The sequence below is a fragment of the Podarcis erhardii genome, assembly GCF_964252035.2.
Source record: "Podarcis erhardii genome assembly, chromosome: 14".
Lineage (NCBI taxonomy): Eukaryota > Metazoa > Chordata > Lepidosauria > Squamata > Lacertidae > Podarcis > Podarcis erhardii.
The window spans coordinates 54786383-54813526 of record NC_138503.1 but is presented as its reverse complement, the minus strand read 5'-3'; the positions used below and the strand labels follow the sequence as shown (position 1 = coordinate 54813526).

Genomic DNA, 27144 nt, shown 5'->3' with positions numbered 1-27144 from the left:
CGCCTGGCTTTCAATTTGAACTTAGCCTGATCTTTTATTCCCCTTCCTTCCCTCCCCCTCCCCTTTTTATGAAGATTACCCGCTCTGGGATTCCACAGCTAATTCTCCCCTGGTCTCCTCACCGGCCCAAATAGGACTAATTCAGCCAGCTAGCCCTGGTGATCATCTCTGGTGGTCATCTAATGTTTATTGGATGGATTTCCCCCCTAAATTGATTCTTGAATTCTGAATTTATTGTTATTCACGTTTTATACTGTATTTTATGCTGTTTTCTGTTGCATCAATTAAGTGTTTTAAATTTGTGGTTAGCCGCCCTGAGCCCGGTTTTTTGAACTGGGAAGGGCGGGGTATAAATACAAAAATATTATTGTTATTATGAAGGCTTTTCAGTGCAAAAAAGTGTGTTGTCTGGTGCTCTGGCCACAAGGTCCCATGCACTAGTTCTGGAAACATTGCTGGTCTGCTTCAACTCTGAGCCACAGCAGAAACAGCTGCAGAAGCGGCCAGATGTTGAAGCTCCCCCCGGTTGTGGTGGCTGGTGGTGGAGCCTGATGCAGGACACACTGGGAGAGGGAAGACTGGGGGCAAATGCGCTTTCCAAGCCTCCCTCTGGTCCTTGGATGTTCCCGTTCGTGGGCGGTAATACCTTCAGGTGTGGGCCTAAGGCATCCCTGGGCAGTAAGTCTGAGAAAGCACAGCCTTGTGACATTGGCCTGCAGCTGAGCAGTTTCCCAGCAGAGGCCATCTTGAGATCCTGGGTGGGACAGTCCTTAACTGGGATGCTTTTGTGCGGCATCCAGGTATGTGACGGGCCACATCTGGGCCTGCCCCCCAAGTGAGGGGGATGATTACATCTTCCACTGCCACCCTCCTGACCAGAAAATCCCCAAGCCCAAGCGCCTGCAGGAGTGGTACAAGAAGATGCTGGACAAGGCCTTTGCGGAGAGGATCATTCATGACTACAAGGTAAGGGGGAAGGGGGGCTGGGAGACAGGCTGGCCAGGCCTCTCTGAGATGAAGGGTCAGCTCCTTCAGGCTAAGAAAGGGGGGGGGTGTTGTTTTTAAGCATCCATATTAGAAATTTAAAAAACAGCTAATTTGGCATTTTAGTATTTTAGGGAATTCCCTGATTAGGGAATTTTTAAATGTTTGATCATGCTTTTAAAATTTTGTTGGGGGCCGCCCAGAGTGGCTGGGGAAACCCACCCAGATGGGGGCAGGGTATAAATAAATCACCATCATCTGTTTATTAATATTTTAAATGAAAAGGAGTATTTATTTTATGACCTTCAGCGCAGTGGCATGTATTTTATTCACAAATGCCTGGTGTGCAATAGGCTTTGGCTGCAACCCTAAACCCATCTGCTGGGGAATAAGGCCCGTTTAGCAGAGCAGACATTCAAAAGATCGTGAACAAGCTGAAATGAGACTATAGGAAAGAGTCTACAAGTACTAGGAACCAGATTGCGCTAAAGGAGCTTGCCCTGTAGGATCCTGGGCCTCTGCTGCATCTGCTGGGGGTGTCATCCTGTCCGCCATCGTAACTAAGCCTCTCGTGGTGTTTTTGCAGGACATCTTCAAGCAAGCAACAGAGGACCGGCTGACAAGTGCCAAGGAACTGCCTTACTTTGAGGGTGACTTTTGGCCCAACGTGCTGGAAGAGAGCATTAAGGAGCTGGAACAAGAGGAGGAGGAGAGGAAGAAGGAGGAAAGCACGGCAGCCTGCGAAACAACGGAGGTGACTGGAGTCCTGAGCGCTGTGGGAGGCTGGGAGGTTTCTGCTGGTCTGCTTTGAAATCAGGCCGCCTTGGCTCCTTGGGGCGGGCAGAAATTCCGTGATTGAGAATGATAACAGGCACATGTCATTCTCCCAGCTCCAGAGCTGATCAGAGACTCCAGGGCAAGTTCTAGACTGGGGGAGCCCTTCCCTGGGAGGAGCCAATGGGGTGTGCGGGGGCGGGACATCCTGAAGCCTGAACAAATCAGAATGCCACCCTGCAAAAAAGGTGATTAAGAAATTCTTTGTACCTGGCTTTCCAGGGTGTGAGTTCCTCCTAAAATTTGATTAAATGGGAAATGGCATTCTTCAGGCAGTTACTCCTGCCCCCGCCCCTATTCATTCAGATCTCTGTGCCTCTTGATTGCACACCCTCCTGTTTCTCTATGAGCGTGAGATGCGCTGTGTCGTTCCCCCCCCCCCCTCCTCCCCACCCATCAGGCGAAGGCTGCTGAGCCCTTTCTGTGTCCGCCTTGCAGGGGAGTCAGGGGGACAGCAAGAACGCCAAGAAGAAGAACAACAAGAAGACCAACAAGAACAAGAGCAGCATCAGCAGAGCCAACAAGAAGAAGCCCACCCTGCCCAGCGTCTCCAATGACCTCTCCCAGAAGCTGTATGCCACCATGGAGAAGCATAAGGAGGTACCTGCAGACACCCCTCCCTCCCTCCCTCCCTCCCTCCCTCTGCACTGGCTTGGGGCATCCATGGGAAGGCAGGCGGGGGGCTGCGAGGGGCAGGGAGCCCCTTCCCCAGGCCCCGCCTTGGAGGTGTCTTGGGGCTCACCTGTCCCTTGGCCTGCCCACCTGCAGGTCTTTTTTGTCATCCACCTGCACGCCGGGCCCGTCGTCAACACCTTGCCCCCCATCGTGGATCCGGACCCGATGCTCAGCTGCGACCTGATGGACGGCCGGGATGCCTTCCTCACCTTGGCCAGAGACAAGCACTGGGAGTTCTCTTCGCTGCGCCGCTCCAAGTGGTCCACGCTCTGCATGCTGGTGGAGCTGCACACGCAGGGCCAGGACCGCTTCGTCTACACCTGCAACGAGTGCAAGCACCACGTGGAGACCAGGTGGCACTGCACAGTCTGCGAGGTGAGCGTCTGCCGGCTGCTGGGGGGGCACCTGCTGGCCAGAGGGCTCCGGGCTCCAGGGATGGCATCCCATCCTTGCTTGGGGAGCGCAGTTGAGGGCATGGACAGGAAGTGTGTTGTGGAGAGACTCTTCTGCGAGGCCAGGCAGCCTCTTCCTCCCAGTCGAGTAGGGAGGGCCCAGAGGCTTCCCACAGAGCCTCTGGACGTTTTCATTCCGGTTTTCTCAATAGCATTGCTTCGTATGAAGCACTTTGATCCTTTCTTCTCTCCTGCCCCTTGGGGCATCTCCCTCAGGCCAGACAGCCTTCTGCATTGCGGAGAGGCTCATGGGCCTTCGTTTCCCCTTCCAGTCTCCTTGGCAATTAACTGGGTGGCTCCTATGACCAGGACAGACAACCTGCTTTCTCAAGTAGCATGTGTGGAATGCTCTCTGTTTCAGGGGGACAGATTTCGTTTTCATGTTTTAAAACTGACCGCAAGCAACTACATGTCACAGTTGTATTTGGCTCTGAAGTCCACAAAGTTGTGGACTCGCCTTCCTGGGAGGTTTTTAAGCAGAGCTTGGATGGCCATCTGTCAGGGATGATTTAGCTGAGATTCCTGCTTTGCAGGGGGTCCTCCGGCAATGGCCCTGAGGGTCCCCTCCAGCTCTACAACGCTATGATTCTATGAAACGGCATAATTCCATGATATAAATGTGCCTCCTTGTCTAAAGGATGTGCATCTTGGTTGCTTTCAGTTGCAGGGCTGACTTTGGAACTCTCTTGGGTGGTTGGGATGCGTGTCAGCATGGCTACGAGGCCAAGCCGGGAGTGTGGCCCAGCCTGAGACACCACGTTTGTGACGGACGGGGTTTGAGGACCCCCAGGTCCCCTCTGGGGCCTGGTCTCCCTCGTGTGTGTGCCCTGTTTGAGCTCTGACTTTTGCCTCCCTCTCCTCCGCTTCCAGGATTACGACCTCTGCATCAACTGCTACAACACCAAGAGCCACGAGCACAAGATGGTCAAGTGGGGCCTGGGCCTGGACGACGACAGCAACAGCCAGGGGGAGCAGCAGTCCAAGAGCCCCCAGGAGTCTCGCCGCCTCAGCATCCAGCGCTGCATCCAGTCGCTGGTGCACGCCTGCCAGTGCCGCAACGCCAACTGCTCGCTGCCGTCCTGCCAGAAGATGAAGCGGGTGGTGCAGCACACCAAGGGCTGCAAGCGCAAGACCAACGGCGGCTGCCCCGTCTGCAAGCAGCTGATCGCCCTGTGCTGCTACCACGCCAAGCACTGCCAAGAGAACAAGTGCCCCGTGCCCTTCTGCATCAACATCAAACACAAGCTCCGCCAGCAGCAGATCCAGCATCGGCTGCAGCAGGCGCAGCTCATCCGCCGCAGGATGGCCACCATGACCACCCGCAATGTGCCTCAGCAAAGTTTGCCTTCTCCTACCTCAGCCACGCCGGGGACCCCCACGCAGCAGCCAAGCACCCCGCAGACGCCCCAGCCTCCGCCCCAGCCCTCGCCCGTCAACATGTCGCCAGCCGGCTTCCCTCCCGGGGCAAGGACTCAGCCTCCGCCCCCCATCGCCGCTGGCAAGGCTGCTCCCCAGGCCCAGGCCCCCCCACCGCCCGCCCAGCCACCCCCCGGAGCCGTGGAAGCGGCACGGCAGATCGAGATCGAGGCGGCCCAGCAGCAGCAGCAGCAGCAGCAGCTCTACCGGGTGAGCAGCAACGGCTTGCCTCCTGCCCGCGCAGGAATGGGGAGCCCGGCTGTGGGCGCCGTGAACCCCCTGCAGGCGGCTGGCATGAGCGTGCCCCGGCCCAGCTCTGTGAGCGGCCCCCTCATGCCCAGCATGCCAGCCGGGCAGTGGCAGGCGGCCCCCCTGGCCCCGCAGCAGCCCCTGCAGCCCGGCATGCCCCGGCCGTCCCTGCCCCTCGCCACGCCGCAGGCGGGGCCCGGCCCCCGCATGCCGGGCGTCCAGCAGCCCCCTCGCAGCATCCCCCCCAACGCCGCTCTGCAGGAGCTGCTGCGGACTCTGAAGTCTCCCAGCTCCCCGCAGCAGCAGCAGCAGGTGCTCAACATCCTGAAGTCCAACCCGCAGCTCATGGCGGCTTTCATCAAGCAGAGAACAGCCAAGTACGTAGCAAACCAGCCTGGCATCCAGCCCCAGCCCCAGCCGGCACTGCAGCAGCAGCAGCAGCAGCAGCCGCCGCCCCCGCCGCCCCCGCCACCCCCGCCGGCAGGCCTGCACCCTCAGACCGGCTTGCAGAACCTGAGCGCCCTGCAGGCAGGCGTCCAGCGGCCAGGCGTCCCACTGCAGCAGCCGGGAATGGGGGGCTTGAGCCCCCAGGGCCAGCCCATCAGCATCATGAACCCGGCCCATGGCGCTGGCATGGCCAACATGAGCCCGCAGTACCGGGAGATGATCCGCAGGCAGTTGCTGCAGCAGCAGCAGCAGCAGCAAGGAGGGGCTGGGCTGGCTGCGCACGGCCAGTTTCCGCAGCCGCAGGGCCCGGGCGGAGGCTACTCGCAAGCCATGCAGCAGCAGCAGCAGCGGATGCAGCAGCAGCAGCAGCAGCAGCACCTCTCCATCCAGGCGGGGGGCTTGGGCCAAATGGCCCCCATGGGACAGCTGAACCAAATGGGGGGGCAGCCCGGCCTTGGCAGCGCCGAGGGCAGCGCCAACATCCAGCAGGCCCTGCAGCAGCGGATCCTCCAGCAGCAGCAGATGAAGCAGCAGATGGGCTCCCCGGGGCAGCCCAACCCCATGAGCCCCCAGCAGCAGCAGCAGCAGCAGCAGCTGCTCTCAGGACAGACGCAGCCGGCCCCCCACCTCCCTGGGCAGCAGCAGCTCAGCGCCTCCCTCAGCAGCCAGGTGCGGTCGCCCGCCCCGGTCCAGTCCCCGCGGCCCCAGTCGCAGCCGCCACATTCCAGCCCGTCCCCCCGGATCCAGCCCTCACCGCACCACGCCTCCCCGCAGACTGGCTCCCCGCACCCGGGGCTGGGGGCCGTGGCGGCCCTGGCCGGCCCCCTGGACCAGCAGGGGCACCTGGGCACCCCCGAGCAGCAGAGTGCCATGCTGCCCCAGCTCAACCCGCCCAACAGGAACGTGCTGCCCAACGAGCTGTCCCTGGTGGGTGACACTACAGGGGGGGACACGCTGGAGAAGTTTGTGGAGGGCTTGTAGCGGCCGTCCTCCCAGGCCTGGACCTTCTGCTCCCGAAACACGGACCTCTCCGCGCTCGAGGGCAACCGGGATGGGGCTGGTCTGTCCTGGACCCACCGGAGGATGAATTGCTGTTAAAAACACAAACAAAGAATATATAAATATATATATTTTTTGTTAAAGCCAGCCAGGTGTGGTTAAAATATCTGGTCTCTCTTTGTTGTTCTTGTTGTGGGGGGGGGGAGGTTGTTTGTTTTTTTAGTTGTTAACTGTTTGTTGACTTTGCTTTTTTAAAGGGGGAGAACAAGTCCATTATAGTCATATTTTTATTTGTACTTTCAAGACTAAGCATTTGTGTTTTAACAGAGAAGAACAGTAATCTTCCGAAATGGATTCCTCAAATAATGCCACATTCTAATGTATCCTGTTCACTTTCTGGCATTTGGCAGAAAGGGTTTTTTAAAATTCTATACTGAACTCTGCAGGTATTTGAAGTATTATCGCCCCTGGAAAAGATGAGAACGGACTCTCGTGCTCGCACACACACACACAGACATACCTGTGTTGCAGTGTAGAAATCGTTGCTTTGTTTCTCGGATAAAAACTGGTTTTAGATTTACAAAGAAATGAAATAAAATAGGGATGATCACTTCTTAGGCCATGCTAATTTTAATACAGAAGAAGCATATTCTTTTCTTTAATTCATCGATGTGAAACTTGAAATGAGGAAAAGCAATTATAGTGTAAATCATGCAAGTTCTAGAATTACTATAAATATGAAAAATGCAAGAAGATTCAATCACTGTATAGAATGGGGGGGGAAACAAAACTCATTTCTTACTTCTATAGCATATTGTTAAATAAACTGCAAGAGACAAAAGGGTGTCCTTCTTGAATTCATGTACATGCTATTAACTTAGTGTTTGGATTTTTTGTTATGAAAAATGCTGTTTTCAACATTGTATTTGGACTATGCATGTCTTTTTCCATTGTATATAAAGTATTGCTTAAAAGTGATATAAATTACTGAAGTTTTTAACATGTATTCTGTTCTTCAAAACCCATGTAAGAATGTTTAAGGTTTTTATTTATTTATATATATATTTTGGACCATGTTCTTTGTAAGACATGGCTAATTATTCACTCATCACATAGACCCAGCCAGCGGTACCTTGCAAACAGCATATCTGGTCTACAGAGCCCATCTGTGTGTGCCTATGAAAGGGACGGGCAGCCATAGGTTTCACAGTGGTTTAGTATTTGGAGATGTTCATTCGTAAGTGTTAAGTGGAATAAAAAAATTATCTTTGCTTTTTCTAAAAATCAAAAACATTAATTTTGACAGACCACCAATTGGGAGTTAAACATCAATTTTAGGATCCAGGAAATTAACCCAATACAAATTCCTGATTTGAAAACCAAGGGCAAAATTCAGGGCTTTCTGTGCAGTAACTGATGCAAGCAGCCCTCTTCCGTCTCCTCTTCGATGATGTTGGACAAGCCAGTATCACTTGGGAGGCTGCTGCTGCGAGCCTCTTGCCTCATCTGTAGAATCCAAATTTTTTGGCCAGGAAATGGTTAAAAACAAGTTGCCTTTTTCATGTGTTGAACATCTGACTTGCTTGGTTTTGAAGGTGAAATACGTGCTTCCTTCTATCTTTGTGTTGGAATAGGAACCCAAACACACAAGTGTTTCCCAATGCTAACTGCAGTCGTGTCGTCTCTGATTTTCTAAACTGGACATCTGCACACCAGACAGCTGGCGCTTTGGGTTCCTCTCCCTTGTAACAATCTTCTTCAGCAAGCAAGATGTCCAGTCTGAGCTGTGGTCGGTGGGTACAACCCAAGACATGTTTAAAAGGATGGAAAGCCCTAATGCTGTGTCATATTGTATACGTAAAAAGAAAAGCAAAAACCTATATTTGTGATCAAAAAGGAAGAAACTTGAAATGTGCTGGTGTTTCTAATAAAGCTGGTAAAAAATGCTTACAGGGTGGTTCCAAGTGGCTCAGTGCCCTATTGGGCCAAGTGGAAATTTGCAGGCAACTCCCTCTTCCGACAACTATTTCTGCCCGGCTTCTGATGTTGAAGCGGAAAAGATAGAAAGCAGCAGCCACCTATTGCATGCAAGCTACCATTTTCCTCTAAGTAGCACATCTCCAGCCTTTGTAGATGGAAGCAGCCAAAGGATGGACCATCACAAAGTTTTAGTCCTATGGAGTTTTCAGTTACTTTTCGGGGTTGCGGCTACAGACACCCAAGCGCATTTGATGCGAGTCAGACCTCTTGCATGCATCGGGGCATGTTTCTGCCTAAAAAGGTTTGCAGTGCTAGTGTGAAAAAGAAAGGGTAGATTCCTCATCAACTCCCGTCCCCCCCCCAAAAAAAAACATACTTCCTGGTTAAAAGGCTGCTTGTGTGTTCTATATAGAATCCCTGCTAGAGCTAGTTAAAAGTCCAAGAACAAGTAACAAATTGCAGTGCTCTTGGCTAGAGAGACGTCACAGCTTTACAATAAACTTGCACTGAATGCTAGTCCTGTGAAGGGCATCTTAGACAGCCCACCAAAGTTCTTAAGGACAAGTGATTCTTGGAAGAGGCAGCCAGTTTTATGCTAGAAAGAGTACAAGGCCAAAATGGCAATCCATTCGATTCTGAGCTTCCCGCACACCTCTTTGGGAGATGCCTGTGCAGGCAAAAGGGCCTGCTGCAGAAGCACAGCCACTGGGAACAACGGCATGTGCATCATTTAAAAACAAATCCAGGCTCCAGTACAGACTAAATGGCAGGAACAATATAAAGCCTCTCTCCTGCTCTAGAGTAAGCTTAAGACCGCCAACCCGTTTTTGTGCACAGTACAAACACTTCCTCAACTGTCCTTATAGAGTCAAACCTTGGTTCTCAAACGGCTCCGTTATCGAACGTTTCGGCTCCTGAACACTGAAAACCTGGAAGTAAATGCTCCCATTTTCAAACGTTTTTCAGAACCCAAACGTCTGACACGGCTTCCGTTTTGAGTTTCCCTATTGAATTGAGGCTTCCACTTTCAGTTTTTGAATGTTTCAGAAGTCTTCTGGAACAGATTATGTTCGAAACCTGAGGTTCTACTGTATATGAGCAGCTAGAAATGCAAGCCCCAATTCTCCCCCCTTGAGACTAGCCCCTAGCACCAGACCACCTTCTAAAAGATGTGGGTTGCACAGCACTTGCTGGAGCTGACGGCAGTTGTCCAGACGATGTAGAAAGCAGCAAGTTGGGGGCAGCCTGAGGAAACCTCTCGCTGTTCATCCCAATCGCTTTTAGTGAAACATTTTTATTACACAGGCATGTTACACAAACATATTTAATGGTTGGCATAGATCAACGGGTACAGAGGGATGCTCAAGGTGAGCCACATCTAACAACCCATAATCTTGGCCAGCGAACACAGGCTGAGACTTGGCGGCGGCTGCACCTGCAATGAGGAGGCCCTGAAGCAACTGCAGTGTGTTTCAGCGTCTCTCTTCGCTCTCCCTCAAGCCGCTCCAGGGACCTGCTCTGTACAGATTTGAACTGACGGCCACCAAAGAAGCTGTTTTCCCCCATGGAGGAGCACAGTTCAGTCCGAGTGCATCATCTAAGCAGAAGGCTTAGTCATGTCTTTGCCACAGCTCTTCCAGTCAAAGAAAAATCACACACGCACGGAAGTGATAAGAGGCAGCTGAGTGGGCAAAGCACCGGCGGTTCCACCATCAAGGCCCATAGAAACTCCTCAGAACCGCCGTCTCCGCTTTTTGGAGTGCCGTTGCTTCTCCCTCCGGGCTTCTGCAGTCGTGAAGGTAATGCAGTGTGCATCGAGGAAGTCCATCAGCTTGCCCATCGCAATCTTGACGCCGCTTTCCTTCAGTTCTGCCTGCAGCCCAGCCAACTCAATGGGCTGGTACAGGAGGATTTGGCGGCAAAGAGCTGGCTTGGAGGTGAGGTGGCGCCGCAAGGCTTCTACTTTGTGTGCCTCGCGGGCTGCAGCCTGAGAAGCCGGGACGTGCTCCTCCTCTTCCTCCTCGACCAGCGAGCCGAACTCCATTGAAGAGCTGAGAGAGAGAGAGAGAGAGGGTCAGAAGCTCTTCCCTTCACTGGCCCTTTGCGAGGAGTCAGGGACACACCACTGCTCTGGCCAGAGGATCAGGCGCCACACAAGGAGAAAACATAGGAGGCAGATGGTTGGCAATTGAGCAGATTGGGAAGCAGGTTTCGAGTTATTTACTCATTTCATAAAATGTATACATCACTAGACTGTAAACCACTTTGAGGTTTAAAGTTTTTTTTTAACAGAATAAAACAATAAAATGACCAGTAAACGGTAAACAAAACAATAACATTACCAGTAAAACATTCAATAAACTAAAACCAAATTTAAACACACGCCCCTATTCTGCGTGTCCAGACAGGCTCATCTAAAGGGGAACGGTTTTAGCAGGTTCCAAAAAGAGGACCGTGAAGGCTCTTGCCTTGGGTCCAGTGGCAGGGAGTTCCAAAGTGTAGGTGGAGCCACGCTAAAGGATTGGAGTTCTTAAGAAGACAGAACAAGATGCAAGGGACTGAAGGTGTTCTGCCCTGCCCTTCCCAAACCCTGTTGCAGCAAAAGTAGCGGCCTGCCTGGGCACCATTGGAAAACCACTCCAGCCTGGCTCTGGGCACACAAATCCGCTTCCTAGGTCTCTCTGCTCTCGCTGTGTTTCTAAAGAAGCCCTGATTCCACCTGGGACAGCGATGTTAGACAGGCAGTGGGCCAAGGCTGCTATGAAAACTCAAGAGAGGGCAGAAGAGCAGAGGGATTGGGGGGGGGGCTGGTTTCAGCTCCTGAGCAAATTCCCACTGAGCAGATTATGTGGAGACACAGGGACAGGACCCAGTTTCAAGGGGTGAGAAAGGCTGGGTTTGGGTTTTGGCAGCCTGGCCATTGTCTGGGCAGCTGTGTTCAGTGGCCTTTTCTGGCCAGAGGGAAATGGCAGGAGGGAGCATGCCACCCCCAGCCAGCCTCCTACCTCTGGGATGCTACAGACACATCACTGCCAGTCCCTGAAGACGCAGTCGATTCCTGGGAGGCCATGGGCGCCGAGTCCTTGGTGCTTCCTCCAGGGGGAAATCCTGTTGGAAGCGAGGCTGTCCCCTGCAGCCGCCCTGAAGCGGAGGGCTCAAACACCTGCCCAAGCCCCTCACGGCCTCCGCCAGAAGGATCCCTGAAGCCGCCAACAGCCTGGCTTCCCCCAACGCCCTGGCAAGGCTCAGCAGATCCAGGCAGCCGCTTGCCAACGGGCCTGGAGGTGCCAGCCAGCCTCGATTTCCTCGGGACCGGCTGGGCTGGGCTGTGGGGCAAGGCCAGCTGGGAGGCCACAGCTGCCTGTTCCTGGGGGTTGTCTCTGGCCCCGTGGTGAGTGTACTGAAATATCTCCTTCAGCTTCAAGATCATCTTCCGCTTTGGGAGAGCACGGACTCCAAACCTGAGAAGAAACAAGAGACAAGCGGTCACAGGGGCAAATGCTGCAGCCTTTCTCTCCCTGCCGGAGGAGCCTGCCCGCCCCCCGACAGCACCCACCTGTGCAGCTCCTTCTTCAGCTTTGGGGTCTCCATGATGGAGTAAGATGGCATCGGGGTGGGCGGAGCTGCCCTCGGCGTCTCGCTCCCGGCCTCAGAGGCAAGATCTGGAACAGAGCAAGGTGGGCGCAGCCCTCAGGAGGTTTAGCTGGGCTGCCCGGCGAGGGGAAGGTGACCAGCAGGGCCAAAGGGGCTTTGCCAGGGGGTGGCGGACTGGGACCAAGTGGCCAGAGAGCCAGTGCCACACAGCACAAGCCCAGAGCCCCATGCCAAGTGCTCCCCACCCTCTGCTGCCCCCGGGCCCAGAACGGCCACTTACCAGGCGTTCTCTGGGTCAGAGGAAAAACCTCGCTGCTATCGGAGTCTTCTCCTGTCGAAGCACCCCTCTCTCCAAAGTGGGGGGCAGCTGCTCCCCCAGCCGTGGGACTCCTAGCTGGCAGAGTCCCCAGTAGGGTTGGGGCATTTGCTGTCAGAAAAAGAAGGCTGTCCCCTTCCTCCAAGCGACACAGGGAGTCCTCCCCAGGCACAAGGGGGCTGCTCTGGGGCCAAGGGGCTGCTGAATCGAGCTCCTCTTTGCTGACGCCCACGACCACCACGGGGCTGCTGACAGGCTTCTTCCGGACAGGCGGGGGTCCCAGCAGAGGCAGCCTGGTAGCAGAGCTGCAGGTGGGTGGGCTCTCTCCAGCCCCTTTAGACCCCTGCTCCTCAGTCCCGGGGGCCAAGGTGGAGCTGCACCCGCCCAGCAGAGGAGTGTCTGGCACTCTCCAACTGGAGGCCTCTTCCCAGCTCTCTTCTCCATGGCTGGCCAGCCTCAGAAGCAGAGGACTTCCTCCACCAGCGTCCCAAAGCTCCCCAGGACCCACCTCACGGGCGGGTGGCAGGGATGGCCTCTGCCCACTGGAAACATCTGCCCCCCCTTGGCTCAACTGACACTGCGAGGCCCCTGTGCGTGGCTCAGAGAGGGCCGCTCCGGCAAGCTCTGCCTCTTCATCAGAATCCAAGAGCACAATGGGGCTGCCCTCCAAGGTCCCACGGCCGCCTGGGCTGCAGCCAGGACCTGGGGTCTTATTCCGCTCAGGCCGCTCCAACTCGCTGTTCGGAGGGGCAGAGAACAGGCCCCGAGTGCTCAGAGAGAGGAGTGCCAAGGGGCTGGTGGGTGATGCCGGCCTCCGTTTGGGAGAGGAGGATCCCAGGGGCAAGAGGTCCCTCGGTGGTCCCTGGAGGAGGCCAGGAAATCGCTGAGACGCAGGGCCTGGGCTGGCTGCACAGCCCCTCTGCTCCTTGGCACAACGGCTCTGCTGAGAGAGCCCAGAGCAGTCACCCAGGGTGGCAGGAAACAGGACTGCCGAGTGCTCGTGCTGCTCTGAATTCTCCTCCTCCATCTGGGGCACTCTTCTGGAGGCAGCTCTGAGGGGGGGCCCTGGGCCACTGGCAGCAGCAGCAGCAGCAGCTGGCAACTGGGACTGTTCCGGGCAGAGGCTTCCTGCCCACTCTGCCGTGGCTGCCCTGCCCTCTGCAGACTCCCGTGGCACCTTCCTGGGATCGGCGGCTCCCTTGCGGACGGCGAGCCCATCGTGGGCAGCTCTGCGCTGGGTGGCAGCAAACTCGTAGATCTGCTCCAGCTCCTGCTCGCCCACTTCCTCGCTGTCAGCTTCCTCCAGCTGCCCGCCCTGCAGGAAGGCTTCTTCCTCTTCCTCCAGCCACATGGACTTCAGGAGCCCCTCAAAGGTCTCGGCTCTGTCCTCTCCTGCCTCCTCTTCAGCTCCAGGAGCCCCCAGGCCAGGCTGGCAGCCACGGCAGATGCCAGCCAGTTCCGTCACTCCAAACCTGAAACAAAAGACGTGCGTGCAAATGCGCTTCCAAGAGAGGGGGGAAAGTGTCTCCATCAGGTGTCAAAGTGGAAGTCGGCCTGGGGGGGCAGGGGGCAGGGGGCAGGGGGCAGGGAGCAGGGAGCAGGGAGCAGGGCCCAATCCAGCAGCAGCCCACCAACCTCCTGGCCATAGCAGCCACTTCCGACAGCACATGGCGAGGGATGGAGACGTCGGCCGTGTAAAGGTAGCTCAAGAACACACCCAGGGCTTCCTTCGACACATCGCTCAGCAGCACCCGGCGGGTCCCTGTGCCCCCTTCTTCAGCCACGAGGAAACCTTCGCAGCCAGCCTGGCAAGAGACGGAGAACTCTGGAGCAGCCAGCAGACTGGGGCACCTGCTTGGAGCATCATTCCCTCTTGCCAAAGTGCCCCTGAGCAACCTGGCTGCAGGCCTGCAGGGAGAGCTTTCTCTGCCTCCTTGGACGAAAGGCAAGCTCCAATCCCTCCCCCCCTCTCTTGCCCTTTTCGGCACCTGCTTCCCTTGGTCCTCCTTGCCTCCTCTCACCCCTCAGCCACATGCCCTCCTGCACAAGGAGCTCTTGCCTGCAACAGCGCATGGCTGCTGGGTTCTTTGCGGAGCAGGCCCTCCTCTCCTGTGGCTCCTGCGTTGGAGCGGCAGGACCCAAAGGCTGCAGCGGATTCCATCACCCTCTCCCAGGCAGGCAACACGGCTGGGCTTCCTCCTCAAATCTCAGCCAACAGGAAGAGAAAACGGCAAGGGCAAAGTCTCGCTCCTTGCCTGATACCCACAGACCCAGAACCCAGGCCAGAGCAAGGAGACAACAGCTGGAACCTTTAGATGGAGAATGAATGACACTCTCTTTGGAGATGGGGAAATTTGCAAAAAGGCCCAAGAAACACTTAAAGACTACTTCGAGATCAATTTGAGATCAGACACAGAAAAAAGAATCATTTGGGACGCAAGTAAAGCCGTGATGCGTGGCTTCCTAATACAACAGAATTCAATAAAGAGGAAAAAGCAGAATGAGAAGAAAGAGAAAATTTGGAATCTAATAAAAGAAGGGGAGAAGAAATTGAGATCTAAGCCTAAATCCCAGGAGATATTAAGAGAAATAAAATTCTATCAAACACAATATATGGAATTGACGAACCAGGAAATAGAATGGAAAATTAAACAAATGAGACAAAAGACTTTTGAATCTGCAGATAAATGTGGGAAGCTACTGTCTTGGCAACTGAAAAAGAGACAAAAATTGAATACAGTGACATCACTCGAAGTAGATGGGAAGTCTATTAATAAACCAAATGAGATAAGTAATTGTTTTCAAAGTTTCTTTAAGAAATTATACAAACAAGGGCCAAAAAATGAACAGGAGATAGAAGAATTTATTGGAAAATACGGACTATCAAAAATCTCTGAAAACAACAGAAGGAGTTTAAACGAGAAAATTACAGATCAAGAAATAGAGAGTGCCATCCAGGATATGAAGCTGGGAAAATCACCAGGACCAGATGGATTAACTGCGAGATATTATAAAGGATTGAAGGATTGGTTAATACAACCATTGAAAGAAGTCTGCAATCAAATTTTGGAGGGGAAAAAGGCTCCCGAATCGTGGAAGGAAGCATTCATCTCACTTATACCAAAGACAGAAACTGAGAAACATCAAGTCAAGAATTACCGCCCTATATCACTTTTGAACGTGGATTATAAAATTTTTGCAGACATTCTAGCAAAAAGATTCAAAAAAGTGCTGTTAGAGGAGATTCACAGGGACCAAACAGGCTTTCTACCAGGCAGGCATTTGTCAGACAATGTGAGGAATATTATAGATATTCTAGAACTTTTGGAAACTGACATAAATAGAAAAGCTGTTTTGATTTTTGTGGATGCAGAGAAAGCCTTTGACAATATTTGTTGGAGCTTTATGAAGAGGAATCTCCAAGGAATGGGGGTAGGCAAGAACTTTGAAAATGGTATAAGTGCAATTTATTCTGAGCAAAAGGCCAAACTTATTGTAAATGGTATGGTTATGGATGAAATTCCAATAGAGAAAGGGACACGACAGGGATGCCCAATTTCCCCTCTATTGTTTATATCGGTACTGGAGGTTTTCCTTAACATGATTAGAAGAGACCAGCTGGTTAAAGGTATACAGGTCGGAACTAAACATTATAAGCTAAGAGCATTTGCAGATGACCTAGTTTTGACACTACAACAGCCAGAAACTAGTACAAAAAGAGTTTTGGAACTTATTGAAATATTTGGTCAGGTAGCAGGTTTTAAATTGAATAAACACAAGACAAAGGTGTTGGAAAAAAATCTCACGGTGGGGGAAAAAGATAGTTTTCAAAGAGAAACTGGTTTGGAAATTACTAAAAAGGTAAAATATCTGGGGGTGAACTTAACATCTAAGAATGTGAATTTATTTAAAGATAATTATGAGAAATGCTGGGCTGAAGTGAAGAAAGATTTCGATATATGGTCAAGACTGAGACTTTCCTTGTTAGGCCGAATTGCTGTAATTAAGATGAATGTATTGCCGAGATTGTTGTTTTTGTTCCAGACATTGCAAATTTTAGATAAGATGGACTGTTTCAAGAAGTGGCAGAAAGATATATCTAAATTTGTCTGGCAGGGCAAAAAACCCAGAATTAAATTTAAGATTTTGACTGATGCAAAGGATAGAGGGGGCTTTGCCCTGCCGGACTTAAAACTTTATTATGAAGCAGCAGCTTTTTGCTGGCTGAAACCATGGCTACTTCTTGAGAATACAGACATTCTGGACTTGGAAGGTTATGATAATAGTTTTGGTTGGCATGCATATTTATGGTATGACAAGGTAAAGGTACATAGAAATTTTAAAAATCATATTATTAGGAAAGCATTGTATAATGTATGGAATCGATATAAAGATTTGTTTGAAAGTAAAACCCCCAGGTGGCTGTCACCAATGGAAGCTAAGGCGGTAAAAAGATTGAACATGGATACAGACTGGCCAAAATATTGTGAAATTGTAGAATATGATGGTGAAAAGCTGAAACTACAGAGTTTTGAGAAATTGAAACCTAAAGTCCGAGACTGGTTACATTATTACCAGATTAATGAAACTTTTAAGCAGGACAGAAAACTAGGATTTCAGAAGGAGAGGTCAAAGTTAGAAACAGAATTGCTAGAACCCAATACTAAGAATTTGTCTAGAATGTATAATCTGCTGCTAAAATGGAACACACAAGATGAAACGGTTAAATCAGCCATGATTAAGTGGGCACAAGATATTGGTCATGATATTATGTTTGCTGACTGGGAGCAGTTATGGACCACAGGTATTAAATTTACGGCATGTAGTGCCCTGAAAGAGAACATAATGAAAATGATCTATAGGTGGTACATGACCCCAGTCAAGCTTGCAAAGATATATCATTTGCCCAATAACAATTGCTGGAAGTGTAATGAATGTGAAGGAACTTTTTATCACCTTTGGTGGACCTGCCCAAAGATTAAGGCCTACTGGGAAATGATCTATAATGAAATTAAGAAAATCCTTAAGTGGACATTTGTAAAGAAACCGGAGGCTTTTCTCTTGGGCATGGTCGGCCAATTGGTACCAAAGAAAGATAGGACCTTTTTTATGTACGCAACAACAGCAGCAAGAATCCTTTTGGCGAAGTATTGGAAGACTAAAGAACTACCTACTCTGGAAGAATGGCAGACCAAGGTGACTGAATTTATGGGACTGGCAGAGATGACCGGCAGAATCCGTGACCAGAAGAAAGAGACAGTGGAGGAGGACTGGAAAAAATTTAAAATCTATCTTAAAAATTGTTGTAAAATTTCGGAATGTTAAGATGTCAGGGGATTGGACACTAAGAATTACAGCTATAAATCGAAATTTATAAAGCAGAAACTCTTTTTAAAGAGAATTAAATATAAAAATGGGATGAAGAATTGCTAAAAATTTTGAAATTTGGATGCAGTGAAGGGGAGGTTTGGGGAAGTCGCATTATGTTTGTTTTGTTTTTTCTTTATGTTGTAAAATCAATAAAAATTATTATAAAAAAAAAAAAAAAAAAAAGGAGACCCCTCGGGGTGATGTGCCCCCCAGCCGCTCGTCCTTACCATTTCCATCAGCTGTGGGCACCGTGCATAAAGCACAAACAGGTGCGCGTAGAGGAGCTCCCCAGTGTCCACCTGAAACTGGACGTCACTCAGGTGAGGGTTGTTCACCATCCCTCTGAAGGCATCAGCCAAGGAGCTCAGCGGGAGCTAAGAGAGAGAGAGAGAGAGAGAGAGAGAGAGAGAGGGGCCACACTCCACCTCCTGCTCCAGCTCCTTCCTGGAAAGCAGCAGGGGCCAAACAGACCTTGAGGAAGGACCGCAGTGGGGCTCAAACCCCCCTCACCCCCCACATGCAGAGGCACCCAGCTGTCCCTTGCACATCCACAAGGGGCTCAGGGGGGGCTTCCTCCCAGGGGGTTTCGGGATCCTCTGCTTCCCAGCTAACACAGTGCCCCCCCTTCCAACCAAACATGGGGGTCTAACCTTACCATTTGAGGACAGCTCCTTTGGGGCAGCTGCTTCTCCAGTGGTTGGAGAAAACTGCTCTGCAGAACGTCGCCAGAAAGCCAACCTTGACCTGGAGCAAAGGGAGAAAAACACAGGCCCACAATAAGTAACCCGATGACCGGTTCTGGGCCCAGGCAGGTCTCTGCCCCCTTTGCAGGCTCAGTTCTGCGCTTGCCGGCCCCTTTTCCCCGAAGAAGTCCTTGCTCACCCGGCCCCTCCTGCTGCCACTGGGTGAGGGTCAGCCCTTCTCCCGCCAGCTCCACCAGGTCCTGCAGCGCCTCTGCATCGCCCGGTCGGCCAGGCAGCCTCTCCCTTGAATCTCCAGAGGCACTTCCTGGGAGAAGCACAGCACCAGCCGGCCCCTGCTCCCTCTCGGCCGGTCCGATGGGCCCCGAGGATGGCAAAGCCACGCCCAGCACGGCTCCCTGGAAAGGAAGGTTTGGGGTGCAGACATGAAGTTTAGCCTCAGCACGCCAGACGCCAGCCCAAATGGCAACACCCACCATCTCTCAACCCATATATATATACAGTGGACGCTCAGGTTGCAAATGCGTTCAATGCGGGATGCACATTCACAACCCCCAGTGGCGCATCTGCGCACGCACGGTTTGCGATTCAGTGCTTTGGCACATGCGCAAAGCACAATTTAGTGCTTCTGCCCATGCGTGACCGCCAAAACCCAGAAGTAACCCGTTCCAGTACTTCCAGGTTTCAGAGGTCCATAAACCGAAAAAACCCAACCTGAAGCATCTGTAACCCCAGGTAGGACTGTATATATAAACGTACACAATTTTTATTAAATTTCCTGTTTTACAATTTAAAGTACTCATTTTTACATTCTTAAGATATCAATGACTTCCCTTCTTCTCTTTCCACGGTTCATTTTACATATCACAAATCCCTGCCTATTTTACAGAAACTATACCATTCAGTATTTCATTATTACAACCATAACTTATATACTGTTGAATTTATCTGAATGCTGCCAGTGTTTTCAGCTGTACACAGTTATTTCCCATACATTCAATAAATGTTGTCCAATCTCTTTAAACACGTGTTCTTCTTGTTCTCTTATTCTATGTGTTGAGTCTGCAAGCTGCGCATATTCCACCAGTTTAAGTTGCTGTTCTCCTTTAGCTGGGACCTCGCTCCTTTTCCATTTCTGGGCGGCATCTCTCAACCCTTGTCCAGTCTCCTAGGTGTCTGATCTCAGGCCGAGGAGCGGCGTCTTCCTATCTGCCTGTGGGCAGCCAGCCCCAGAGCACCCAGGGGAAGAGCGAGGCTGGCCCCGAAGCGAGGGGGCCATCTCATGTCCAAAACACCCCACCCACCTCCCCTCCCCATTCTGCCTGGAAACTAGAGCCAGCAGAGGAGGGGGCTGGGGCCCCCCTGCTTCTCCCCACCTCAGGGCAGAGCATCCTGGGCCTGCTGAGACCCCCTCCATGGTCCAAGGGCCCCCCCTCAGGCCCCAGAGGCAGCAGCAGGAAGAGACTGGGAACCAGGAGAACAGTCAGAAGGAAAGAGAAACAGAATGAAGCACTCCTGTTATACAGAAATCTCCTAATGGGTCCAAACTTCAATGTCTGAAACTCCTGCTAGAGGACAAGGATCTAGAGATTACACTAAGGGTGGCCAAATTCTGTGCAACTGCCATAAAGCTTAGGGAACAAGCTGTATTACCAAAAGGTTTTAAACGATAATTTTAGGTTATATTTTAGTGACCAAGATTTAATATATATTTTTAACTGCCGCTATATCTGAATTGTCTCTGTTATACCCAATTGCAATTCAATGTATCCCTGTTATATTTTATGATTTTCCTGATATTGTAAGTGACCCGGAACCGGTCTGTGACCATAATAATAAAATTCTATTCTATTCTAGAATTAAGCAAAGTTGGAGGCCCCGGCGAATGATAGACACAGATCGGAGCATGTTGAAGCCACCCGTGGCACTTCTGGGAAGCTCCTTGGCTGGGCCAGGGTGCCAGAACCCAGAAGTCCTGGGCTCCATTGCTCCCTGGCTAGACTGGGGTCCTGTGACTCTCCCCTCCCCTCCTCCTCTTGAAAGAGCTGCTGTGCACAAACTGCACTGGGCTCAGCGGCGATGTTCCGGGGGGGGGGGGGCCTGGAGAGGCCCTTGCTCTGGGCTCTGCAGGAAGGGCAGCCCCAGGATCAACCGCCCAGAAGGAGATCCCGTTTCAAAAGGGCTCTCCAGGACTGGATCCTGAGCAGGCAGTCCCAGGAACGCCAATGTGTGGATGAGACCCCCTGCACCTTGCCAGCCTGATTACTGAGCACCTAATAAGCAGGCAGGAGTTGGAGCCCCCCGCCTCCCCCCCCGCCCCACCCCGCCCCAGACACCCACCTCCTTGGGCGTCTGCAACAAAACAGAGCGGGCGAAGTCCGTGGCCTGAAAGCTGCCCGGGGGACACAGTCCTGCCAAGGAGCTGGCTTCCCACAAAGAGCCGTGGGCGCCCCCTGCTCCCCGGAACAGCTCAGCACCCATGAGGCGGCTGGGGGGGAGCTGGGGGGTGTTGGGGAACTCCTCCTCCGCTTCGGAGAGCAGCTGCGCCACACGGGCCTCCATCCGCCGGCGGGCCTCCTGGGGGTCCTGGGGCAGCAGCAGAGGCAGAGGCAGGCCCAGCTTCGCTCGGTTCTTCTTCTCTAGGAAGCAACACACAGGGAACGTGGCTGAGAGCCGCCAGCCTCCCCACAGAGGAAGCCCCTGCCTGCCCCACAGCAAATGCCGCCCAGGCCTCCCAAGGGCAAGGAGGAGAAGCAGGGAGAGGAAGCAGCCCCAGTGCAGCAGGGGCCACAGCCGTTCCCCACATCACCCTCTGGGAACAAGGGCATTTCGTCTGAGAAGCTTCTGTTGAAGGATCCTGGCAGGAGAGGCTCAGAGAGGCAGAAGAGATCCCAGGGGTCATCCAGACTAACCCCCCCCCCCCAGTGAAGAAATCGCAACCACAGACATAAATGCAGGAAATGGACATGCTAAAGATCTGGCCTGGGATGAAAGGCACCCAAGAGCTGCAGAAGCCCACTCCCCCCCCCCATCAGCTTCCTGGCACAGCAGGCTGAAAGCAGCCCATCTCAGCGCTGAGCTCTCCCTGGCATCTCAACAGGATAAGATGCACCAAGGAAAAGGTTCTCAAGAGAGCTGCAGAATAAGCACATTTCCAGAGGACGTAGAAGGAACCCGCAAGTTGCCTTGAGCCCAGAAGCCAGAAGCAGCCACCAGAGACCTCCCCCGGGGGCCGGTCACCTTCCGCCAGGCCCTGCCTGGAGCTCACCTGCTTTTCGGGGCTTCCTGCTTTGCAAAGCGGTGTCCTGCCTGCTCCCGGCCAGCCGTTTGGTCTTCCCCTCCTCCTCCTCCTCCAAGAGCGAGCGGGACATGGCCATGGCAACCAGCAGATCCTCCGTCGCTCCATCCACCTCGGCCACCGCCTTGCGCTTCTTCGGCAAGCGTTGTGCGGAAGAGGCACCTTTTCGCTTGGAGCCGCTGGACAAGGCAGGAGAGGTCAGTTAACCCAGCTCAGGGGCTGCAGTGGGCAACAGCTGCCCCCCCCCCCAATCTGAGTGGACCACCCTAAGCGTCCTGCAACACTCCTGTCTACGGACCAGGCTGCCTTTCAGAGGGGAGGTGCTCCTATCTCTGAAGACCAGGAAGCTCCCTCCCTGCAGGGCCGCTCCATCTCTAAGCCCAGATCTAGCACCTGAACCACCTCTTCTGATTCAAGCAGAGCTGGGCAGGTGCCAACCACCTACTGGCAAGATCTCACTCCTAACCTCCTGACAATGACAGCTCCCAGCTGCTTCAGGCAGACATGAAATAGGGCAAGGAACAAGAGGGCAGCAGGAGGCCACAGGAACTGCCCTCCCCAAGAAGCACTTTCAAAAAATGGTTCTGGATGCAGCGGCAAAACCGCTGGCCTACGATGTCCCCCCCAGTGCCCCCCTCCCCGGGCTGCTCCAGAAGGACAGCAAGGTCCACAGCGCCAAAAGACCAAGGAAAAGGAGAAGAGGGACCCTTCCAATGACAAGTGTGATGTCACCAGCCAGGGTGACCAAGCCACTTCAGCACCACTGTAGACCAGTATGAAGTAAGCAGCACATAAGCGTTTTTAACGTGTGATATTTTACTGTATTTTTGGTTTCTATGGAAGCCGCCCAGAGTGGCTGGGGAGGCCCAGCCAGATGGGCGGGTATAAATAATAAATAATAATTATTATTAGCGGCATACAAAACACTACCAAACCATTCTACGTTCTAAATCTTATATTAATACAGTGGTACCTCAGGTTACATACGCTTCAGGTTACATACGCTTCAGGTTACACACTACGCTAACCCAGAAATAGTGCTTCAGGTTAAGAACTTTGCTTCAGGTTGAGAACATAAATTGTGCTCTGGCGGCACAGCAGCAGCAAGAGGCCCCATTAGCAAAAGTGGTACCTCAGGTTAAGAACAGTTTCAGGTTAAGTTTGGACCTCCGGAATGAATTACTGCTAAGTATTTAACCTGAGGTACCACTGTAATCCAAAAATTGAGAGAAGAAGCTACAAGATCTACAACAAAAGCCACAAATAGAAAACTCATTCAAATTGTGTCCAAAAGGAAGATTCAGTCTTTAAAGTTCCTTTAGCCAGGCTCCTGTAGATATCAACGAAGATAAGTTTGATCAAACGGAGTGTCAGTGATGTTACGGACCAGTGGAACAAGAAGGGGATAAATTGAAATTGCAGAGTTTTGAGAAACTAAAAGACAGGGTGCGAGACTGGCTTCATTATTACCAAATAATGGAGATTTATAAGTTGGATAGGAAAGTTGGCTTCCAGGTGGAAAAATCAAAACTAGAAACAGAACTGTTAGAATCCAATACTAAGAATTTGTCAAAAATGTATAACTTGCTGTTGAAATGGAATACACAGGATGAAACGGTTAAGTCAGCCATGATTAAGTGGGCACAAGATACTGGTCATAATATTATGTTCACCGAGTGGGAAAGGTTGTGGACCACCGGTATGAAATTTACGGCATGTAATGCCTTGAGAGAGAATATTATGAAAATGATATATAGGTGGTACATGACCCCAGTCAAGCTGGCAAAAATCTATCACTTGCCCGATAATAAATGCTGGAAATGTAAGGAAAGTGAAGGTACATTCTTTCACCTCTGGTGGACGTGCCCAAAGATTAAGGCGTTCTGGGAGATGATATATAATGAATTGAAAAAGGTATTTAAATATACCTTCTTGAAGAAACCAGAAGCCTTTCTCTTGGGTATTGTCGGCCAATTGGTGTTAAAGAAGGATAGAACTTTTTTTATGTATGCAACAACAGCAGCAAGAATACTCATCGCAAAGTATTGGAAGACACAAGAACTACCCACCTTGGAAGAGTGGCAGTTGAAGATGATAGACTACATGGGACTAGCAGAGATGACTGGCAGAATCCGAGACCAGGGAAAAGAGACGGCGGAAGAAGAATGGAAGAAATTCAAGGACTATCTTAGGAAATACTGTAAAATTAATGAGTGCTAGAATGACGTGGCTACAGAAGTTGAGTGTTTCAGCAGTATTGATTAAGAAAAAGGAAAGGAAAAGTGAAAATTAATTTGAGAATAAGGGAGAGGATTTGTTAAACTGATAATACAGAAATTGGAATACAGAAAGGGGAGGTATGAGGAGGTCGGGGAAGTTAGGTATATGAAAATAAGGGATTGAAATTATACTTGTTTGTTTGTTGTCTGTTTTTTGTTTTTATTGGTGTGGTTTTTTTGTGTAATATTTGAAAATGTAATAAATATCTTTAAAAAAAAAAAAAAATGATGTTACGCACCAGAGTTAGAGAGGGTGCCGGCGTTTGTCACCTGTTTCGCCCATGAAGAGTCTCAGGCTTCTTCAGTTTTCTGTTTGTGCCTTTTGTAATAGATCTTGTACCTTGTTCTCTCAATTTTTGGATTATTAATATAAGATTTAGAACGTAGAATGGTTTGGTTTGTGTGCCGCTTATGTGCTGCTTGCTTCATACTGGTCTACAACGAGAATCGGCAGCCTAGGTTCATTTCTTCAGTACTTCAGCACCACTGAGCAATCCTGAAGGCAGATCAGCGGTTTTCTCCAAATATGCTACCCTCTCAAGTCGCAAGAGGAGGAGGGTTGCTCAGAACTTGGGGGTCTTCTCAAGAAGGGGAATGGGCGCAGCACCCCCTCCTCCCCTCTGCCCAAGTGAGGCATTAATTGCACCCCAGGCCCACCCCGTGAACCCCCCCCCAGCTCACGCAAGAGGCCAAGAGGAGGAAGAGCTTCACTGAGCAAAACTCCGCATCCAAGGGAGCCTGGGCCCTGAAGGGCTCTTGCTGGAGGGGACTCTGGACTCACCTCTGGGCGGCTGGGGGGCCAAGGAGCAAGGTCTGCTGTTGCTGCTGCCGTACCGCCTGAAGGAGCAGCGTGGGGGGGACCTCCATCCTGGCAGCGCAGCGCTTCAGGTGGCTGCCCCGGCTCCGGAGGGAGCTGAAGCCCTTTCCGCAGATGGGGCACTCGGGAACAACCGGGCCCCTGGCAGGGGGGGCAGAAAGGGGGCCCTCCAGGTCATCCAGGCACCTGGAGGAAAAGTAGAGTCTCTTCAGGCAGGAAGCCCTCAGAGGAGAGGAGGACTGCCCCCCCCCCCAGCAGCTCAGCTGCCAAAGCAGCCTTTATTCATATTTGATTGAACTCTTTACAGTAGATTAAATAGAAAAGGAGGGGGGCAATGAAAATGTAGTCCATTACAAAACATGTAATATATATGTCAACAGGCTTGTTTTTTCCTTCACATATATATCAGTTCATGAGTCACTATGGTTTTGATAAATGCTTTTCAGCCTTTCCCAAAGAAATGAAAACAAGGCATGGAGCCACCGCTGTTTAAGGTGAGGCCCAGGAGAAAATGCCACAGGTGAGCCAGGAGCCACGGAGGCAGCCGCTCGAGAGCAACAGGGATCGCCTGTCCAGCTGCCCCCATCCCAGCCGTCTGCCCAAACCAAGGAGCCCCCCCCACCTGTTGACATGCTGCTCCCTCCGGACGGAGTTCATGGCCGAGAGGTCCTTCTGGCAGATCTGGCAGAACACCCAGCCGGCCTCCTCCAGGCTTCCCGGCTGCAGCTCCGGATGAGCAGCCCCATGGCATCCCCAGGACTGGACTAGGGGGGGGGGAGAAGAGAAGAGTCAGCCCCAGGCCCCTCGGAGCAGCCTCACCCCCCACACACCCTGGGCGGGGGGGGGGGCTGTGGTGCAGGAGGAAAGCATTTTCCAAGCCTCAGCTGCGACATTTGGACAGCGACCAGCTGTGGGACCTTCAATCCAGCAAGCGGGCTTGGGCAGGATCCTGCTTTCCGTGGATGCCAACACTGTGTCTGAAGGATCTGCCCATTGCCACCCCCCCCAACACGTCATTCCTGAGCGGGGGCAGGACACGGGGCAGGCCGGACACTGACCCTCCTGGCAAGCGGGTGGCCTCCTGGCCTGGTCCTCCTCCCCCTTCCTGGCTGAGGCGCCGGGCAGCACCAGGGGCTCCCGGGTCCCCGGCGCGGATCCCGGCTCCTCCTGCTGCGGCTGCCCCGGCCAGGCGAGGCTGCTGCTGCTTCCTCCTCCGCCGCCGCGTCCTCCTTCCTCTGCTGCTGCGTCTCCCGCTCCTGGAGGGGCTCCTGCGGGGGGAACCAGGCGGGCTCCTTTTGCTGCTGCCAAGGGAGGAGGAGCTGCCCCCCCCCGTGTGTGTGTGTGTCCCCCCCGACCCCCACCCCACCAGAACGCCCAGAAACAGGCTGAGACGCGCCCCCCCCCCGCAGCGCTTCTTGGTACGACCCGCCTGAGCGAAGCCAAAGGGAGCGGGTCATACCAATGAGCGACGCGGGGGGGAGTCCGGACGCCCCTTCAGGGGCTTCTCCGCCACGCTGGGTCTTCCCGGAGGCCTCCGCCTCGTCCCCGCGGGCAGGGGCCGGGGGAGGCGCGAGGCGGCGGCGGCGGCGGAGACCCCCCTGGGGACCCCCCGCCAATTTGAGGCGCCCGCGGCGGGACGCCCGGAACTCGTCCTCCGAGTCGCCCATGGGCGGCGGAGTGCCTACCGCGCATGCGCCGCTCGAGGCCGGAGGACTCGCCATAGAGACGCAGAGGGGAGAGCGGCCGGGATGGGAAGCGGAAGGGGTTCCGGCGGTGCCGGGTGGGGCGGCGCGGAGCATGCCGGGAGCCGATGGGCGGATCTACCTCTGCGCCGGATGATGACGCCACCGAGCCGAGACGCTGAAGTTTTCGGACTACAACTCCCATCATCTTTAGCTAGTAAGACCAGTGGTCAGGGATGGTGGGAATTGTAGTCCGAAAACTGCTGGAGCCCGAAGATTGGGCAACACTAGATGACCCTGGGACACCCCCCCCCCGATCACTCGTATCAATCTTCTCAGTTCCAATGGCATTTAGGATCCAGGGAAGTGAGGCATAAGGGGGATATCCTGCCCCAAGAGTGTCAGACAGATCGTCATCTCAGTCACAATGCCTACCCCATAGTGGGATGGTGTGATAGGAATGTTATGCTCTTAAATATATGAGAATGTTCATAAGTGTACCAACCAAGCACATACATAGATCAGCACAGGAAGACCGACCTGGAACCATTTTGATTCCTAAACTGACCAAATCTTTTCTCTACAAGGTCAAAATGGAAAAGCCTCCCCATTGTCTTTTCCTTCACAAATCCTGTCTTAAGGGTATGTCTGTGTTTGAATGGGGTGTGAGCCTGTGACCGGCCCAGGAACTAAGGATTTACCACTACAAAAGAATGGCCAGGCTCCCCAGGAAATCCAATCGACAGGAGATAAACAAGGACAGGAGAAATACAACATTTAAATTTCTGTTTAGACCGCCTTTTCTGTGATGTATGATATATCTGAGGGGTGGTCTTAGATTACACCCCTTCTGTGATGTATGTATGATGCTTCTGGGGGTGGTCTCGATCTACAGGGTGGCAATTTCAAAAGGCCTTGCACACCATTTTTCTGGGTCTTCCTCCTTTCCTGCGGGTGAGGGGAGCACCCTGTTGCAACAGATCAATAAAGATCAAGCTTACTAGCTGCTTTGCTTCTCAATATTCTCTGGTTGGCCTCTGTTATATTCTCC

At 52.5% G+C, this 27144-nt stretch overlaps 2 protein-coding genes across 4 annotated transcripts in view; one reads left to right on the top strand and one right to left on the bottom strand.

Annotated features, from left to right (window-relative positions):
* Positions 1 to 8002, top strand: part of CREBBP (CREB binding lysine acetyltransferase) — a 66896-nt gene extending 58894 nt beyond the window's left edge. For all 3 annotated transcript variants that reach the window (XM_081840384.1, XM_081840383.1, XM_081840382.1), the window contains 5 exons: positions 801 to 966; positions 1571 to 1738; positions 2257 to 2418; positions 2587 to 2868; positions 3816 to 8002. In XM_081840384.1, coding sequence (XP_081696510.1) covers positions 801 to 966; positions 1571 to 1738; positions 2257 to 2418; positions 2587 to 2868; positions 3816 to 6038 — 3001 coding nt within the window. In that variant the 3' untranslated portion in view covers positions 6039 to 8002. The remainder of the gene's footprint in view (positions 1 to 800; positions 967 to 1570; positions 1739 to 2256; positions 2419 to 2586; positions 2869 to 3815) is intronic.
* Positions 8003 to 9344: 1342 nt separating this feature from the next.
* On the bottom strand, positions 9345 to 26132 carry SLX4 (SLX4 structure-specific endonuclease subunit; the record flags this gene model as incomplete). Its single annotated transcript, XM_081840393.1, has 14 exons — positions 9345 to 10087; positions 11042 to 11497; positions 11593 to 11698; positions 11911 to 13418; positions 13582 to 13751; positions 17544 to 17690; positions 17972 to 18060; positions 18199 to 18415; positions 20358 to 20656; positions 21286 to 21494; positions 24376 to 24597; positions 25034 to 25175; positions 25470 to 25679; positions 25871 to 26132. 14 exons carry the CDS (start codon positions 26130 to 26132, stop codon positions 9769 to 9771), a joined length of 4356 nt encoding a protein of 1451 aa, XP_081696519.1. The 3' UTR covers positions 9345 to 9768.
* Between the last annotated feature and the right edge of the window lie 1012 nt (positions 26133 to 27144).